At 37.8% G+C, this 17,448-nt stretch overlaps 1 protein-coding gene across 21 annotated transcripts in view; it reads left to right on the top strand.

The window, feature by feature from the left end:
• DST (dystonin) overlaps positions 1-17,448 on the top strand; it is a 293,579-nt gene that overhangs the window by 108,402 nt on the left and 167,729 nt on the right. For 13 of the 21 annotated variants that reach the window (XM_052694767.1, XM_052694838.1, XM_052694728.1 and 10 more), the window contains 3 exons: positions 2,271-2,360; positions 5,224-5,301; positions 6,953-7,045. In XM_052694767.1, the coding sequence (XP_052550727.1) occupies positions 2,271-2,360; positions 5,224-5,301; positions 6,953-7,045 (261 nt within the window). Of the gene's footprint in view, positions 1-2,270; positions 2,361-2,884; positions 2,984-5,223; positions 5,302-6,952; positions 7,046-15,321; positions 16,267-17,448 lie in introns of those variants that run through there. The other 8 variants (XM_052694826.1, XM_052694807.1, XM_052694749.1 and 5 more) reach the window with 2 other exon arrangements.

The following is a 17,448-nucleotide window of genomic DNA, read 5'->3' as shown; positions in this document are numbered from 1 at the left end:
GAGACAGACTAGAGGATAAATAATCTTAAAGGCACAAACTTAGCCTTCATCTAAAGAGAAAATAAAAGTGTACAGACTAGAATCTGTAGGACTTTTTAATCTCACAATTCTGTTCGTTACCGCTGTCATGCATTCTGTGTTGAAAATTGATTGCAATCTTGTCTACTGTGTAGGTAGTTCTTTAGCAGTGCTGGTGAGGTGTCCTTTGTAAGTACACTGCTTTCCTCTATCCTTAACTCAATGTCCTTACCTCTAGCTGGCAGCCTTCACTCTGGCTGTGCCCTGATTTGGGATTCTCTTCAAAGGGATTTGGGGAGTAACATATCCTGGCTGGAGGAGCAGAGAGGAGGGGGCCCGTCTCAAAATGTTTTATTGTTGAAAACTTGCCTGTTTTTGTGGGAAAGTGTTTAGCACTCAATTTGGAATAGGTCTTTGAGGAAAAAAAAAGGAAAAAAAAAAGAAAAAAGAGGCACCATGGGTTAAAAAGTAAAGCTGAGCTTTTCATTGTTTCAGCATTTAGTGTAATCCTATCTGGTATCAGGGGTTTTAATGATATCTTTGAGGCTTCCATTTCTTTCCACCACACATATACTAGGAGAACATCTGTTTCTTTGTTAGCTTAACAACACCTCAGTCTTCCCAAAGAATTTTTCCCTTGGCAATTTCTTAAATTAATTGCACACTGGGTTTTTAATCACAGTTAGGATTAAAATTAAATTATTTTTTATATGTTAGTGAGTGTGTAAAACCATCTATGTCTACTAGAGTGACGTTATGTATGTAACGTGATTGCTTACGCAAAGTCTGTACAAATGTTTTGGAAAATATTATCAATTTTAATTCCTTATGGAACAGTCTTCTTCATGACTTGTTCTGGCTAGTCTTCAACACAAACGTAAATATGCTCTCATGTTATTCCCAGTTAAGATGATGGTCTTTGGAAAAACAGGTTTCAGGATCATTTCATGCTTAGAAGTTGGAGTAAGAAGATTTGAATTAAAAACATTTATTGATCTAATCACCAGTATTAAGGCAGTGATTTATCCAACAGGATGGATCTAGAAATCTGCCTGCAACTCAGGTAAACAGAGCTATTGTGAAAGGCCAAAGATCTGGATCGATTCCTGCTTCCCTCATCGTACACAGAGAAATGTTGACAGCCAGGGGGATTGTCTCTAGTATTGGAAGTACAGCTTGTTTCTTACAGAGGTGATAACTTTAGAAAAAAATTCTGATGTCATGTTTTATCATCTGGAAACTTAAGAAGTTTCTAATCTGGTGCCTTAATGGGTGTCTCAGGGAATCAACATGAAATTGCAGCCGAAAAGTCCTCAACCTCTGCTCTGCATGACAGCATCAAATATCTCTGCTTGTGAGAAACTGGATCCTTTGTTTTGCTTTCAATTAGCAGTTAACTGAAATTGTTAAAAGTTCCAGAGAAGCTTACCTTTGAGCTAGCTAAGCTAACACTAAGAAACAAGAAGTTGGCCTATGAGCAGATGTCTTTGGCTTTGTTATGCCCATCAGAAAAATTAAGGCTTTCAGTTGTTTCTCTTTTCATTACTTCTGTTCTGTTGCCCATGGTTAGCTTCCCAGGATCTGCCAGGAGATCCTGGGAGGCAAACCAATCCTTCTCAACTAGTTTTTGTCAAATGAGCTTGGTTGGCAAGGGCTGCCTGTTTGCAGTGAGCACTGCAGCTGAGGATCCAGCTGCCGTGCCATCACTACTATCAATTGACCTCTGGAACTGATGGAAAGGGCTCCTGACTTCCCCACATCAACCAAACATCCTATTTCTTTGAAGCTGTCTATGAGGTGGATGTGTGAGCTGCTGGTACCTAGGTACCTGGAAACATTGTTAATTAGTGGACGTTGCTAGCGTATATGGCTTGATTAGTAATATGCTTAAGGTCGGAAATGTTTGTTGACTTTTGGTTTGACAGCAGTGAACTTGCGTGCTGAAGGTAATACACATGTCAAGGCAAGATTTTGCTCTGTGTATTTTTCTCACTGAGTTTACTGAGTCTAGCTAGCACCATCTGTAAGTGATCATGATTTATTTCAAAATACGTGGCTGTCTGGTATTGTTTAAGTTGTCAGATACTCATTTTGGTTTGTTTTATGCATTCATTGCATGTAACTTGATCCTGTTTTCCTTTCATATTCAGGTACATGTGGGCATGACTCTTACAGGATAGCTGTGTTAATATGACTGAATTGTATGGTATAAAATGAAATCTCAAATTTTACTTTTGCATTTATGTGTGCAGGTTCGAAAACACGTGAATGACCTCTATGAAGACCTAAGAGATGGACATAACTTAATCTCACTTTTAGAAGTCCTTTCTGGAGACACCCTGGTAAGCTTTTAAATCAGAATGCAGTGGTTTCAGTTTGTTATAAATGCATTTACACTGTGAACTCTTTGGATGTTGACTGCTGGAGATGTCTGGTATTTTCAATAATGTGTGACTTGATACCAAAGACACAAGTTATTTTTCTATTGGTAAGATATTCCACCATGAATTCTGTGGGGGAGTGCTCTCTTTTTTCTTCATTTCTTGCAATCAGTGAGACTACCTTTCCTAGTAGGGTATTGCACTAATTTTTCTGTTCTTATCTTTTGTTTATAATTTTTCTTTTAACGTGTATCGGATGCTTAATATCCCTTCCCATTAAAGGGAGCAACTTAAAAAAGCAAGGGTAAAATGTCCCTGAAATTGTCTAACACACTCTTCAGATGTCATTTCCTTTCTTTGTGAGCATTACTTTCTTTGCTTGGTATTTGTTCTCTTCATTATGTTCTTCTTTTCATGCTCTTCTTTTCATTTGTGCTCTGTCTTGTGTCTTTGCTGTCCTGTCTCCTGTCTGTTACATTCATTAGCCAAGAGAGCGAGATTTTTTGAAGACCTTACGGTTGGTGAGTTCAACAGAAGCATGCGCGTATGAACAGCATGAGGATGTGGAGGATGAGGATAAGGGGGTAGGTGCCGACCCCCATAACTGTACTAACGTAGTGTTTGAAGTGTGGTGTCTCCTGCAGTCAGTCAATTCTTAGTTTGGTGTCCTGCAGTAATTCCACAGAAAGTACAAAGAACTCGTATGGTAAATCAGGTTATGCTCATAAAGTAAAGTAGGAATGGTAAAGAGAAATTATTTGGCCTTTTTTATGAGCAGCTAAGATGAAAAAGTTTGAGATATCTCTAAAATTTTACTTTTGATAAACTGTATAAAGCTAGGGTGCAAATGTGTAGTGGACGTTATCAATACGTTACAAGACAAACTTCTATTTGTATTTGTTTTTTGTTTTTTTTTTTAATTAGGTAATTAATAATTCTGTTAAACCAATATTTTTTACTTACAATCAGTATTTCCGATATGGAAGTAATTCAAAGACTTGAAGGCTTTCCTTGGTGAAATAATTTGCAAAAAATTAATTTGACTTAATTAGAAGCACTGGTTTACCTCACCCATGGTGTATTTGGCATTGACATTGAATAATATTTTGACATGAGGTAATTTAGAAGTGCAGATCTATTTCTCAGAACGTATCAAATGCAATGGTCATTTTTTCAAAGCAGATGGTCAAAGTGGAGGTTACATGGCAACTCTGTGTGGTGCTTTGGCTACCAAACGTGTGGATTGTTTATCTTTTTGGCAACTGATGCTGAAATATCCTTTTGCTGTACTTTAACCATCCAGAAGGGAAATATCTACCAATAAAACGTAAAATGCTGAGTGCTTGCTAGCCAAAGAAGCTGCTCCATGCTTTTGTAGAACCTGCATTATTAGTGTTTGCTAAAGCAGCTTGTTGTCATAGGGCCCAATTATGTTCTTGGCTCCATGTGTGTTGTGCTATAGTTGTGATTTCAGTGGAATATGTGCTTTTTCCTGGAGGCATAACATTACTCAAAATGCTGCATTTCAGCTGTACATTGAAAACATAATATTTCCCCTCTGAGATCCTCTACCTTTATTTTGTGATAGTTTGGATTTATTTTACTGTCTTTGTTTTGGAAAACGAAGTTCCAGATCTGCAATCCTTCGTTCCATCCTTTGAAGCTTTTCAGTAGCGAGGGCTGCAGGGATTGATCCTGAGCTCTCAGCGTGAAAAAGAAGGAGCTAAATCGAAGGTTCTATAGTGGAAATTAAAGTTCTTTGTGTTTCAATTTATGCTTCTTATTCAACTCATTTTCCCATATTTTGCTTTGGAAAGCATCTGATACTCCACAGGGGAAAAAAAATGTGGACCGAGAAAGGCTTGGGCATATGTTTGTATTTCATGGTGTCTGAGGAAATAATTCATGTTCATGGCTGAGCCCTAGCAATTATAGTATGCTTCAGTTTATTGCGTGAAAGTTTGTGAAAAATCTGAAATAAGGAAGAAGAACATAAAGGATTTGGACATTGTGATAATGATAAAAATTTAACCCATTCTTGATCTCTGACAGCTAAGTATTCTTTTTTGTGTGATTCTTCTTCTTGGTGATTTTACACTAACTGCATGCAGTTCTGCCGTGCTTCCATTAACGCACTGCTCATTTCACAGATTCTTGCTTGGATGATTTTGATTTGAGAAAAGTCACTAGCCTTTTTTTTTCCATGCTTTATAATGTTTAGCTCAAGTCGAGAGTTAAATTTGCACTCTAGGGCTGTGTATTTTGTATTGTATATTTTTTTGGGAAAATATTATCGTTCTTAGGTGTTTTAAAATAAAGTTGTATTACTGTTATAATGATAATGCAGTCAAATCATAAATAAATAAACAACGTTGAAGTCATAACATTGCATAGAGGTGAGCTTTCTGTCAGAGAGTTTGCCAGAACTACATAAAGGCCCATGACATTACTTCTATTTTTCTTTGCTTAATAGACTGTAAATCTTTTGTAATAATATATTGCAATGTGGTTTCTATAGCCAGGATCATGTGTGGCCTTTTTTAGCCCTCTCAGACTAAGTACTTTGCAGTGAAACAGCCATCTGCCAGCATGGATCAAAGTTGCAGTTTGGGACACTGATTTCTCTTTCCACCCATTGTATTAAAAAAATATAGTTGCACTTCAAAAAATATAAAAATTGCTAAAGCACACTTTTCCACCAAAGGCATTGAGTATTGGCTTTGTTAAAAGTGTGGAGCTTAGAATATTTTACATGGCGTTTTAAAAATCAGACTGTTCTTTTGTCTGACAGGGAAATCTCACAATCGTTGTTTTCCAATTTTAGCCCCGAGAAAAAGGTCGGATGCGTTTTCACAGACTCCAGAACGTCCAAATTGCACTTGACTATTTGAAAAAGCGCCAGGTATGGTGAAATGTTTAATAAAAAAAGTTAACAAAAACTGCATAACCAGGAGCTAATAAATAATTAAAAAAAAAAAGTCCTGCTTTGTCTTTTGTGCATTTTGTATAACATCTGCTGGTGTACAGCTTCAGCTCGTGCTTATCATGAAGAAGAAGGTTTTGGCAGATGTAACCTTACACCAACCTTTTCTGAGCAATAGCAGCAACACGATTCATGTGGCATAGAATGTTAAAGAGGAGAAAATTATGGGGAACTACTTATAGCAGATTTAAAAATCTCCCAAGCTGTCCAAACACCAGCTGCTATGCCGTTTTTTTCCCACAAAATTATTTTTAGTTAAAAACGGAGATTTAAGGAAATTATAATTGTATGGGGATTACTTGTTTTCATTATATTTGTCTTAGAAAAATTTCAAGCCTTGCTCCTGGCAAAGCCCAAACTTGTGCCCTGGAGTGTCAGCAGTCATCTGGGCTGTGGAAGGTTCAGGTTTAATTTCACCTTTAAATCAAACACTTAAAAACTGCACTTCTGGGTGGTTTTCCACTGTTGTGGAATGAGTTTATATCCACTTTTAACTTTCTCCTAGAAATTTAGAGTTCTTGCTGCTAAGTAAAAATGAGTGGCTGCTTGAACTGACAATTACAGTGGCATTTTTAGGCAGGAAGGCCTCTGGATTTGTGCTGCACCATGTCTGATTTCTGCATGACAGACCTTACTTACAGTAACAGGGCATGTAGAATCAGATCATCTTTTTTTCTTCCAGAAAGAATAGTGGAGTTTTTTGCGTTGTTTTGTTTATTTGTGTGTTTTTTCCTAATAGGTAAGATTATATCTGCAGAGTAAGAATGGAATGCCTTATCTTGTTTTGTGTTGATAACAGGGTATATGTAGAAAAGCATGTGCATGTAACTTTACTAGCATAAGCATAAAATATATTTTATCTGAATAACTATTAATTGCTAGGCTACTTGGACAGATAAGACAGAAAAAATGGAAGCATAAATTATAACCAAGTAGAATTTCTATGTGTACTCTAAAGGTGAATTTATTGGAGTGGAAAAAATATCGGACTTTGTTTCAACCATACTTTTTCATGTTCACCACATTCTGAATGAATAAAACAGCAGAAGTGATAATAATCTTGGTCATTGTGATGTCATTTGTTTGAATTTGATAACAAATTTTTGGTCTTATCAAGCCAGCTCGTTGTGTTTAAACAGGCCAATTCTCCTGTCCCTTTATCTTTGATACAGGAGAGCCTGGAGAAAGCCAGTGGTAGCTTCCTGAATTTCAGCATTGCCCTGAGTCTGATACACTGTAGTTATAGATCAGCATGTTCTTGTTATCCTCTCCCTATCTGTCATACTTTCCTCCATTGACACAGACTGAGATGAAGGGTATTTGGCACAGGGAGCAGATTTGTCATTGCAGTGACAGCTGAGGAATCTCCTCAAGTCGATGTGGGTGGGAGAGGGTGATTCCTGGCAGACCACAGGCAGCTAGAATTTTATTCCTTCCAGCTTTTGGGAAAATAATGTATTAGGATCAGGAAGTGAGTAATGCTTCATTTATAGTCACGCTTCTGTAGTGCACTGTGTATTTTTTGGCATATTTATTTCAATTCTGTGTGTGTTTTCTTCCCACATGGCAGGTGAAACTGGTTAACATTAGGAATGATGACATAACAGATGGGAATCCCAAGTTGACTTTGGGGTTGATATGGACCATAATTTTGCACTTTCAGGTAAGCCTAGTTTTACTTAGCAATTTCTTTTCGTTCAGATTCCTGCATACATTTGTGATGAATGGGTCAACTTTGGATCTCAAGACATCCTGTGCAAGTCTGCATTATGTCTCTAATGTGTGTTTGAAGGTTTTAATAACTCCTTTCTGATTATGTAAACTAAATCTAAAGGTGTAGTTTTTGTCGAATCTCATCTTTAAATTTTTGCAAATTGCTTGGTTTTTGAATGTTATTAAAGGCAATGGTTGTGTTCCTTAAGCACTTGGATAAATAGGCCTTGATTTATTCTAAAGACTTCTTTTGTTGAATATTAAAATAAATTTTGAAGAGTTAACTCTTGCGTTGTTCTAAAACTGAATTTCTCTGCTGATAAGAGTATTGTAGCAAGCACTGCTTTAAGCAGTTTTGAGCAGATGGTAACACTTCAGCATTTGTTTTTAGTACAATAAACATGATGGTAATGTGGGGTCACACTAGGTGGCACTCTGATTGTGGTACACTGTACACTGATTGTGTACAGCTGATTGTGTACAGTATAATGCAGCCTTACAGTGTGTGGTGTTAAATTGCTCCTCAAAATGAGGCCTTCACAATGACTGTGGCTGCAGATGATGTAATTCAGATGACAGATAATTCTCATTTACTGACTGCAGCATTGTTAGCCATAGAGTTGGTGTTGTGGGGGCACTTGAAATGACTGGAAAATTAGAAGATTACACAAAAAAGCACAGTTCACTTAAGAATATCCTCCAGTGGATTTATAATTGGGAAAAAAAAACCCTCAACTTTTTCATTTTTTAAAAAAGCTCCTAGGGCATTGTTTGCATTCTTGTGAGTTGTAAGGAGGCACAAAAGACCCAAATAGAGCCCATGTCGCTATGGTCTAACCAGAGCGGTGAACCCAGCCACAGCCAGTGCTCCTGGTCAAGGAGAACCCACAGACTTCTTGCCATTGGTGAGGCTCTGACGCTCCCTCAGCTTTCATCCCAGTCTTTGCTTCCACACGGTTATATGGAGGAAGAAGGCTGGGCTTAAGCTATTTGAGCATGACCCACAGAACAGACAGTGAATATTGTTGTGTTTTAAGAAATAAAACTCCTTTTACTTTGATAGAAGCAGATAGCAGTGATTAAACTTGTAATCAGTATGTGTTTTATATTTCTGAACCTCATGAATAGATTTTTGCAAGATGATTTTTTTAGCTTTTTTTCCTATCCGGAGCACAGGACATCTGGTACAATTTTGAGTGGTTATAAAATGTGAGGAAAGCTAACATTAATATAATTTCAACCTGTAAAAAAAAAAAAAAAGAGAGAGAGAAACATAAAATGACTCATTTAGGTAAGCTGGTGTTACAAGGATTTTCCACTGTAAGGTAGCCAGCTCCATGTGAATGAAGTACATAGGAACATTTAAATTGTAGCTGAAACACTTACTTCACTTCATCCTGAACTCCAGTAACTGCCATGTAAATCTCTACCAGTGCAATTCAGTCTCATAAATCTGTCAGCTTTCATTTTTTTTCAAAATAATTTGTTAAAAATATCTGCTTAAACATTTTTAAGAATGAGTAGAAGTACTTAGACTGAATATTAAATCACTCTAATACATATGAAGTAACTGAATAGAAGGATTTTTTTGTGAATTATTTTCTAGCTTTTCAATATTAATGGCTACAGAATGCACCCTGTATGCAGAAGGGATTCATACCATTATAAATGCTCTGTGATAATCTGTTCAACCTTGGCATTTGCCTGCACAGCACTTCTTTTGAAGAATCTGGTACTTTGTTGTCATTGATGCCTCATATGATAGATGCAGGTTCAGAATACATAAGGAAATTCCTAAGAATGTGTTTAGAATGTACATTCCTAAGAATGTATTTTCTAGTCTTCACATTAGATTTTGAATGAGGAAAAAATTTGACTTGAAAAGGCTAATAGAGATGAAGTGTCATGACAATAAGTGCTTATGTATGGAGTCATTCTGTATCTAAGTTGGGACAGCTGTGGTGAGATTCAACTTGAAGTTAAGACACCCAAATCCAGCTGCATGTCCTTATGAACTGTGTCTGAATTATTGCTATAATCTGATAATCTGGTTTAGTCTGTACAGTTGATGTAGCCTGGAGTCATTCATCTAGCCAGCTTCTAAAGGCTCACTCCATCTGACTAAACATAATGTTCATGTTCTAGATTTATGAAATGCCCATGTAAATATTAAAAAGATGACATAGGTTTTATAAAAAACCCACTGTCATTTGAGAATAATCTGAGATTGGACAAGAGAAAATGCATCTAAAATGGCAATAAACATGTTTAGAAGCAGATTTGAGACCTAGAGGTTTTTTACTACAGTGAGTGGAGCATGGTGGATCAATTCAGATGGCTTATCCTAGGTTCTGCATTTGCAGAACAATTCAGTTGCCTGTTGCAGACTCTTACTGTGATCTGAAATGATGCATCATATCATCTGGGCTACCCTTGCAGCAGCCTGGAAAGCCAACCATATTATGGGCTGCATCAAAATAAACAAGGTCAGCAGGTCAAGGGAAGTGATCCTGTCCCTCTACTGTGTGCTGGTGGGACCTCACCTGGAGTACTGTGTCCAGATGTGGAGTCCTCAGTACAGGAGGGATGTGGAGCACACCAAGAGGAGAGCCACAGAAGTGATCCAAGGGATAGAATGCCTCTCCTGTGAGGACACGCTGAGAGAGGTGGGGCTGTTAAGCCTGGAAAAGAAGGTACTCCAGGGAAACCTTACAGTGGCCTGTCCAGTTCCCAAAGGGGGCCTACAGGAAAGCTAGGGAGGGGCTTTTTAAAAGGGCAGGTAGCGACAGGACAAGGGAAATGGCTTTAAACTGGAAGATGGTAGATTTAGACTAGATGTTAGAAAGAAATTACTTACTGTGAGGGTGGTAAAGTGTGAGAGAGACACTGGAATGGATTGCCCAGTGAGGCTGTGGATGCCCCTCCCTGGAGGCATTCAAGGCCAGGCTGGATGGAGTTTTGAGCAACTTGGTCTAGAGGGAGGTGTCCCAACCCAAACTATTCCACAGTTCTCTGATTACAGTATTGTTTATAATTCTATCCTATGTGTATATATATTCAAATTAATATTTGAATGGATGTCTTCTTAAACGCCCAATGCCTTTTCACTGGTGATACTGAAGACGAGCAGCTATACATAAAGGTCCAGATTTTGTGCCTCAGAAAGTTACAATATTTTTAGTACGATAATTTCTGTGAAAATCAGTGATCAGTGAAAGAAAAATGATTCTTTTCAACCCACTGAAAACATCTTTAATTTCACAATTTCTTTTTTAGAATAACCTGTCATAGTTTAAAGACAACACTAAGAAAATACTGAAACTTTAACTTTTGAGCGTCCAAAATTCAAGGCCTTTAAAAACTTGGAACTTACAAGTCATGACTCAGTGACTCCAATTTATTTACTTACTTTTATTACTGTTTCATTATCATTTTGCAGTTCAGTAATTCCTGTGAAATGCTTTTTCTTCCACTTTACCCAACTCTATGCTATGGGGTCAGAAGGCTACTTTTTAAGGCTGCACTTGGTAGTGTTTTTGTCCAGACATTATCATGCCGTCCAGCTCCCACTTGGAGGAGTTGTGCTCTTTCTCTCAGGCCTCTCCAGGGCATGTGTTACCTCTTAACATTTCTCACGTCAGCCAGCAAATATTTATTTCATTGTTGGTTCCATGTGACCCTGAAGCAAAATTCATTCTTTATCTGTCTGCCACAAGGCAGTCCTCAGACTGTTCATTTCAGCTAGCAGATCAGCAGTGAAATGTTTAAGAATGTTGGGGGAAAAAGGCAAGAAAGCTGGATTTATTTGTAAGTAACTTGGGTGAGATAGGTGACAGCTATCCAGCCTTTTCTAAAGTTCCTGATACCCCTTACCATGCTCAGGTGTTCAGAGGCTGCTGTGCAATTAATATTATTTCAAAACACTCTTGTGTTGATTGTGAAGGCTTTGGCCTTCAAGTGGGGTCTGGAAAGTGACCAGAGGAAGAGACAGGTGAGAAGCTGTAGCCCTTCCAAAGCAGAGGAATGATGGGGTATTCTAGGATTTCTGCATCTTCCTGTTCCAGTTACTCTGGTATTAACTGTGCGATAACAGTTACCGCATGAGAGATGCTGCCTATTTTTCACATTGCCATCGCAGGAATAGAAATTGAGATCTGAGTCTGGCCTTCCCTTGCTGCCACGTATTTCTTGTCTATCAGAAGCAGTTGAAGCTGACCTCTGGACCTTGTCCTACATGTGGGTCTTGGATCCCAAAGACTGAAGTTTAATCTGCCTCCACTTGAAAGTAGCCAGACCAATTCAGGTCTGATCTTCTCAAAGGTTTAAAGGTGAAGCCATATAGCCAAGTGTTTAATCTCTGACTGTCAGTGGTTGGAGGATAAACTGGATTCCACTCAGGAACTGTGATTCCCAGTGGCAGACTTATCACTCAATATTTGCTATACTACATTTTTCCTATGTTTTATTCATGAGCTGATCTCTCAGTTTTCTCTTCCAGACCTCTTTGTCATTTTAGGAGAATTACTAAATCTCAGCAAGAAAATGAGCATAGAGTTCTGGGAGTTTCTGGGATTCATCTGAATCAACAAAGATGAGAGGCATTAAAACTCATTGCAGAATCATATGTAGACTTTATACCTAAGGATTGCAGGCTATCTGTAGCAGGATAAGAGTTAGTAGTTAGCTCATCCAGTCAATTCTGTTTAATCCCATAAAACCACCAACAAGGAACAGATTCCTCTTTCACTTTGTTAAAGAGTCATCTCAGTGGATATAAAACCTCTCTCCTGACAGATCTGCTGTTCAGGGTATGACTTCTGGTATTGCAGTTGTACCTGGAAGCTGAACAGCTCTTTCACATTTTTAGCAGTGTTGGGTTGTACAGCTCAAACAGATCTGAACGTAACCTTCTGCTTATGCTGGGCAGCCTTTACTTCTTGGCTTGTTCTCTATCTTTTGCTGTTTAAATTTTCACTTTCTTTTTGATTTGTGATTTATGTTTGTCTCTCTGTCATTCTTCATGGGACCTTTGGGCTGTGCAATGCTATGCTTTCTGGTTATCGGGTATGCTGTTTTGACACACACCGTTTATGTTAAATGCTCCACTGCTTTTACTATGTTGTATTTAGGGGAAAAAAAACCTTAGATCTGAAACTAGCAGAAATGCATTCCTAGTAGACTTTTCACTATGTTACTCCAGGATGAAAGACATGAGGCTGTGTTTGGTAGAGTAGAATAAATTTTCCTGTACAACATCTGCTATCTATATTAATGAATGGTAGAGTGTAAAGTAATAGTCTACCAAGGATGGCTGGCCTCAGCTTTTTGCATACTATGAAATGCAAATTTTCAACAGCTTTGCCACTTTAATGTGATAGATTTGTTCAATGTTAAGAACTTTTCGCACATTTGATTAGTTACAGAAATCTGTGGTTTAAATGCAAGCATAACATATAAATCTTCATGAGCTGTTTCATGTCTTGATGTTTGTTTGCCATGTCTTAATATTTACCTCTTGTCTGTGATTAAGCAGCCTCTAAGACAGATCAAATTGCAGACAGGTGTTGGTCTAATCCTTTATTCATGTTATACTTCTTAAGGGTTTATGTGCCAGAAAAAGTCTTAGTAATCTTCCTTTAAGACTTCTGGCATTGGTGAGTATGTGTGGAGATCTTTGGATATTTCTTTAATAAAAGCAAGACAGTAAAACAAAGCAAAACAAAAAGCCAGCAAACCATGACAGTATTTTTAACACCTTTGCTCATCTGAATTTTTGACTTCAGCCAAGGTTGAACATCCATTGGGGTCTAACCAGATGTGTGCGACAAAGCCCCTGGGGCTGTCAGCATCCTACTACACCTGAACTTTGTGTTTATTTGCTCTAGCAGACAGGTTTAAGAAGAAATTTCAGTTTCTCTTTTCCAAGTCTCCAGTTTAACAACCCTGTTTTCTCTGTCTCTTTACTGCTGAGACCAAAGTTATGACTTCATAGAATGTCTGTAACTACAAGTAGTCATTTTGTCTTCAGTTATTTGCACTTCTGCTTGTCGTATTCTCTGAACACTGAATATGATTTTTCATAAATTAAAGCCATAATCAAAAAATGATGCCCGATGTAAATGCGGTTTGTCAGTTCTTTTTCTACTTGATCTTTTCTTTGGTTCAGGAGTGTAAATGAGGGATCATAAAGTTACTTTTTAGTTCACAAAATGCAAGGAATAATAGAATTGTTAAGAGAGCTGATAGCCTTACTCAGGAACTGGTAAGTATTGTTAAATTGTATTGAAAATACATGTTTCTTGCCTTTTCCTGGGAGATGTGCAAATAGAACTATAATCTGTACAGATGTATCTGGAATGGAATGCATTTATTCCTAGCTAATTCTGCTGCAGATATACCAGCTGCTTTCGTCTATAATGACCTGGAATATGTAGCAGTAAGTCAAGATTGTTGGAAGCAGTGAGCCTTTAATCAGTGTTTCCAAACTGATTTTTGTGTTTTTGCTGCCATTCACACTTCAGAGATGTCTGATTTTCTGTTTTTATGATAAATTTATCATTATTATACAAGAAACATTATCTGTGTGAAATGAAATCAGTCTCTGTCTTTTTCAAAGCAAAGTCTTGAATCTTCTGATGATAGAGGAGAAAGAGAGGTATATATACTTTCAAGCATCAAGGCCATTTGTTTGCACAAACATGACTCCCTTCCCATGAATTATATTTTGATTTTTCTGACGTACTTTTCTATTAGTTAAGGAAGACCAAATCAGGGCTAAACTCAGTGCCTTGGGGTCTGAAATCTGTTTGAAATGCGGGCCATGGCAGGAAGGCAGTTTTCCAAGCTGACCAGAGTACAGCTTTTACTGTGAGTAAAGGGAGCAAATGTCACAGCCACACCTTTGCGTTAAGTAAATCACAAGTGCAAATACAAATCAAGGCCATGAAAGAGAATGCAGTCATAACATCTACTTTGTCAATATGTGGCTTCCACTCTAGCAGATTATCCTGTAAGCCTTATTCTGTAACAGCTTTCTAGTTCATTAGTATTACAGTATAAAATGCTCTGAGCAAATTTTACCCCAGTGCTTTAACAGTAATTAGAAATGAACGTCTCTCTTCTAGGAAATAAACTGTATGCAGACAGTACTTCATTCTGGATCCCATCAATAAAAAAGCACGTTTTGGTGAAAGTTTTCCCTGGGAAAACTTTTCCCTGCAGATCCTACTAAAATATACTGGGAAAGCACAGTGGCAATGCCTGATGATGCTTAGCAAGTTACTTGGCAGCTCTTTGTGAGAAACCATACACATCTAGCCCTGCTGTTGCTATTAGTAGATTTTGTGTATTGGTAACAAAAAAAAAATGAAGCAGAAGCTATTTTTCCAAACTATGTTGGTGGGTACATGTGCTTTCATTTTAGTTTGTCAATAGTTTGTTTCTATCTAGCTTTCATAAATGTGCTGCTTGTTTCTTGGCTATTGTTTTTAGAGTGACACAGGCATGTTTACAGAAAAGCAATATGAGAGAAGAAAAAGGCTTGATTTTAAAAACATCAGAAGAGTTTAATTTGGGCATATTAGAGGCATAAAAACTTCTTTTTTTGCAGACAGTATTCTAGACAGACTCTTTTAGCCTCACCTTTCTCTGCCAGAAGTTTTAAATCTGCTGCAATGTTCCAGCCCTGAGCACACAGCACCACTGTTCTAAAGTTGTATGATAGTCGTGAAGCAGCAGGTTATTTATAGCTGACAAACCAGTAAAAATCACATAAGCTGCTATGAAAAATTCTGCATACAACACACTGCCAAAGCAATCTCTAATCATTCATTTTAATCTTCCTTTCTATGGATCATTGGATACATGTTAAAAGCATAGGCAGTGAACAAGTGATTTGCTAACTAAATCACTCCAGCTATTTGCTGTAGTGCTTGCTTTCGGATTTGGACTGGAGCTAATAGTTTCAAAGGTTACTGCATATTTTTCTACTTTATCTTGCTTGAGTTACCGAAGGAAACAGGAAGTTTAATGTATGCAAGATTTTTCTATTGCCCATAAGTGCTATGTCATCTCTGTGAAAGGCCATCAGCCTTCCAGCCTAATGCTGCTGCGGTGATGTTTATTTAAGAGGATTGGTGGCCAGAAATAAGCCACAGTGTCTAATCAGACACAGGCCCTGCCTGGGCACCCTGCCACAACATTTATTGCGTGTGCATTTCTCATAAGCAAAATGGCTACGTACTGAGGAGGATGGAAGGGAAGTCTGGAAGGAATTACGGTGCAAACTGCAGTTCTTAACTTTCTGAGGAGGATTTAAGTGTATGTAAATATACCGAAATGAATGAGGCTGTGTGACTGTGAGTTCCTGAAGGCCAAATGGGGAATGTCTGTGGATGCGTAAGGGCTGAAAAGGAAGAACAGTGTTTAGATCCTGCCAAAGCTCCCTTAAGTCCAGCTAAACATTCCCCTGGAAGAAAATATTTCAGAAGAAAATCAAGAAAGAAATCAGCTGACGAGAGACCAGATTCCTTACCAGCTAAAGAAAATGAAGAAAAAAGCCAATATGAAGTGGGAATTTCAGAAAACATCGAAGTTCTCCCGAAGGGTATGGAATTGGCTTGTTCCTCCCCACGGAGTGTAGCAGTGGATGGTAATGCTCTGCCCAGGAGTACAGACCTTTCGGCTGATGTTGTTAAAGCAGAAGTTTTACTGAGTGAAGCCAACAGTGATTCTCGCTGTCGGGACAGTTTTCCCGGTGATAAGCAAAGGCTCACCGAGTCTGCTGAAACAGAGGCATGGTTAAATGAACAAGATAACAGGAGTTCAGAGAAAATCTGTACTTGGAAGAGGAAATATTCAGATGAATACAACACAAGAGAATTAGCATTTCAGAAGAGAGCAAGTGGTCTTTGTTATGGAAAAGCTGCTAGCTTGGATTCTGCTGTCCACCTTTTAGGGAAACAACACAAAGAAACTGGATTAAACAAAACTTATGGCAGAGTTGTTGAAGACTCTTTAGAAAGCAATAAATCTGAAAAGTTGCATCAGTTGCTTTCTAAGAGAAAAAGTTATCCACCGCTTGAACAAAAGAAATTTTATTCTTCTGATGATGTGTTTTCCCATTTGTCAAACGAAGAAGCAGTCTATAGCATTCCACCAAACAGGAGCAAGGTAAGTATTTTGGCACAGTTACTTTGCAATTTATCTCAAAATAAATATTGAAGCAGTATTTTTTCTGTGTTTTTCTGAAGGCAGAAATGCCTTCAATATGCTGTGTGCAAACTGTTAACACATGCTGTGATGGTGCAGTAATCAGTCATAGGACAGTATGTATTACTTGATCTTTTTCGTAAGTACACCTTTGTACTTCAGGAATATTGATCTATCTGTATGCTGTTTTGCTACCTGTGGTTTGATTTCTTTCCTAATTTTGTAAAAAGATTCCGATGTTAAAATTCTAGGAATTAGAGTGAGTTTTAGGAAGTTGTTTTTCTTCGCATTTAATATCTGTCCTCTTGTTATTCCTTTTTAGTCTTGTATCAGATAGAAAAGAATATTTCTAATTCCTTTTAAAAATGGCCAATAGCTACTGAGGAATGATAGAAAGAAATAAGGAGCTTGGCATTGAAAAAGTGGACATAAATCATGTTAATAATGCTCTGCACTTTTAAAAGATCTTTCTTTCAAAACTATGTGCTCTATTAATATTAATTACTTAAAATCTATTTTCCTCTCAGGATAGGATTTATTTTTGCTTTACAATAAAACCAAGGTGCGAAGTTAGTTGCAGACTATCTGAAGGAAGACAGTTTTTTGTTGTTGTCAGTATTTATGCTTACCAGTTCAATCCATATTACTGATCCCACCCAACTCATCTTTAGTAGGATTGAAATCTGTCAGTGCGGGTGAAATGCCAGTAGAAGGATATGGTCCAAAACTAATTTCCCTTGCTGTACAGGGATATCTGAGCTTTGAGTTTCAGAGAGAATGGGCATATGACAAAGGTACTCTTTCCAGCAGTAAGTTAACTGCAGCTGTACTGCTTATTTATTTTTGAAACATGATACAGATTATACTTTTTTGAAGCTTAGATTTTAAGTGCAGATAATGCACTCAATTACAATACAGAGTACACAGTTGTACAAATAGCCTCCTATACATGCGGAGATCTTTGCCCTCTTAAGCTTGACTGGAATTCAGGAACAGCTTAGGGATGTTCTTTGATTTGAACAAAAAGTCATTACTAAGTAGAAGAGTATGAGACCTTGTCTGCTCAGCCAAGCATGACCACTTTTTCCAGTATGATCAGAGTAATACAAATTTGTATTTGCCACAACTGTTACTACAGCCAGG

This window comes from Tympanuchus pallidicinctus, unplaced genomic scaffold, assembly GCF_026119805.1.
Source record: "Tympanuchus pallidicinctus isolate F22 unplaced genomic scaffold, pur_lepc_1.0 scaffold1, whole genome shotgun sequence".
Taxonomy (NCBI): domain Eukaryota; kingdom Metazoa; phylum Chordata; class Aves; order Galliformes; family Phasianidae; genus Tympanuchus; species Tympanuchus pallidicinctus.
The sequence above is the reverse complement of the archived record's forward strand: the minus strand, read 5'-3'. Positions and strand labels throughout refer to the sequence as shown.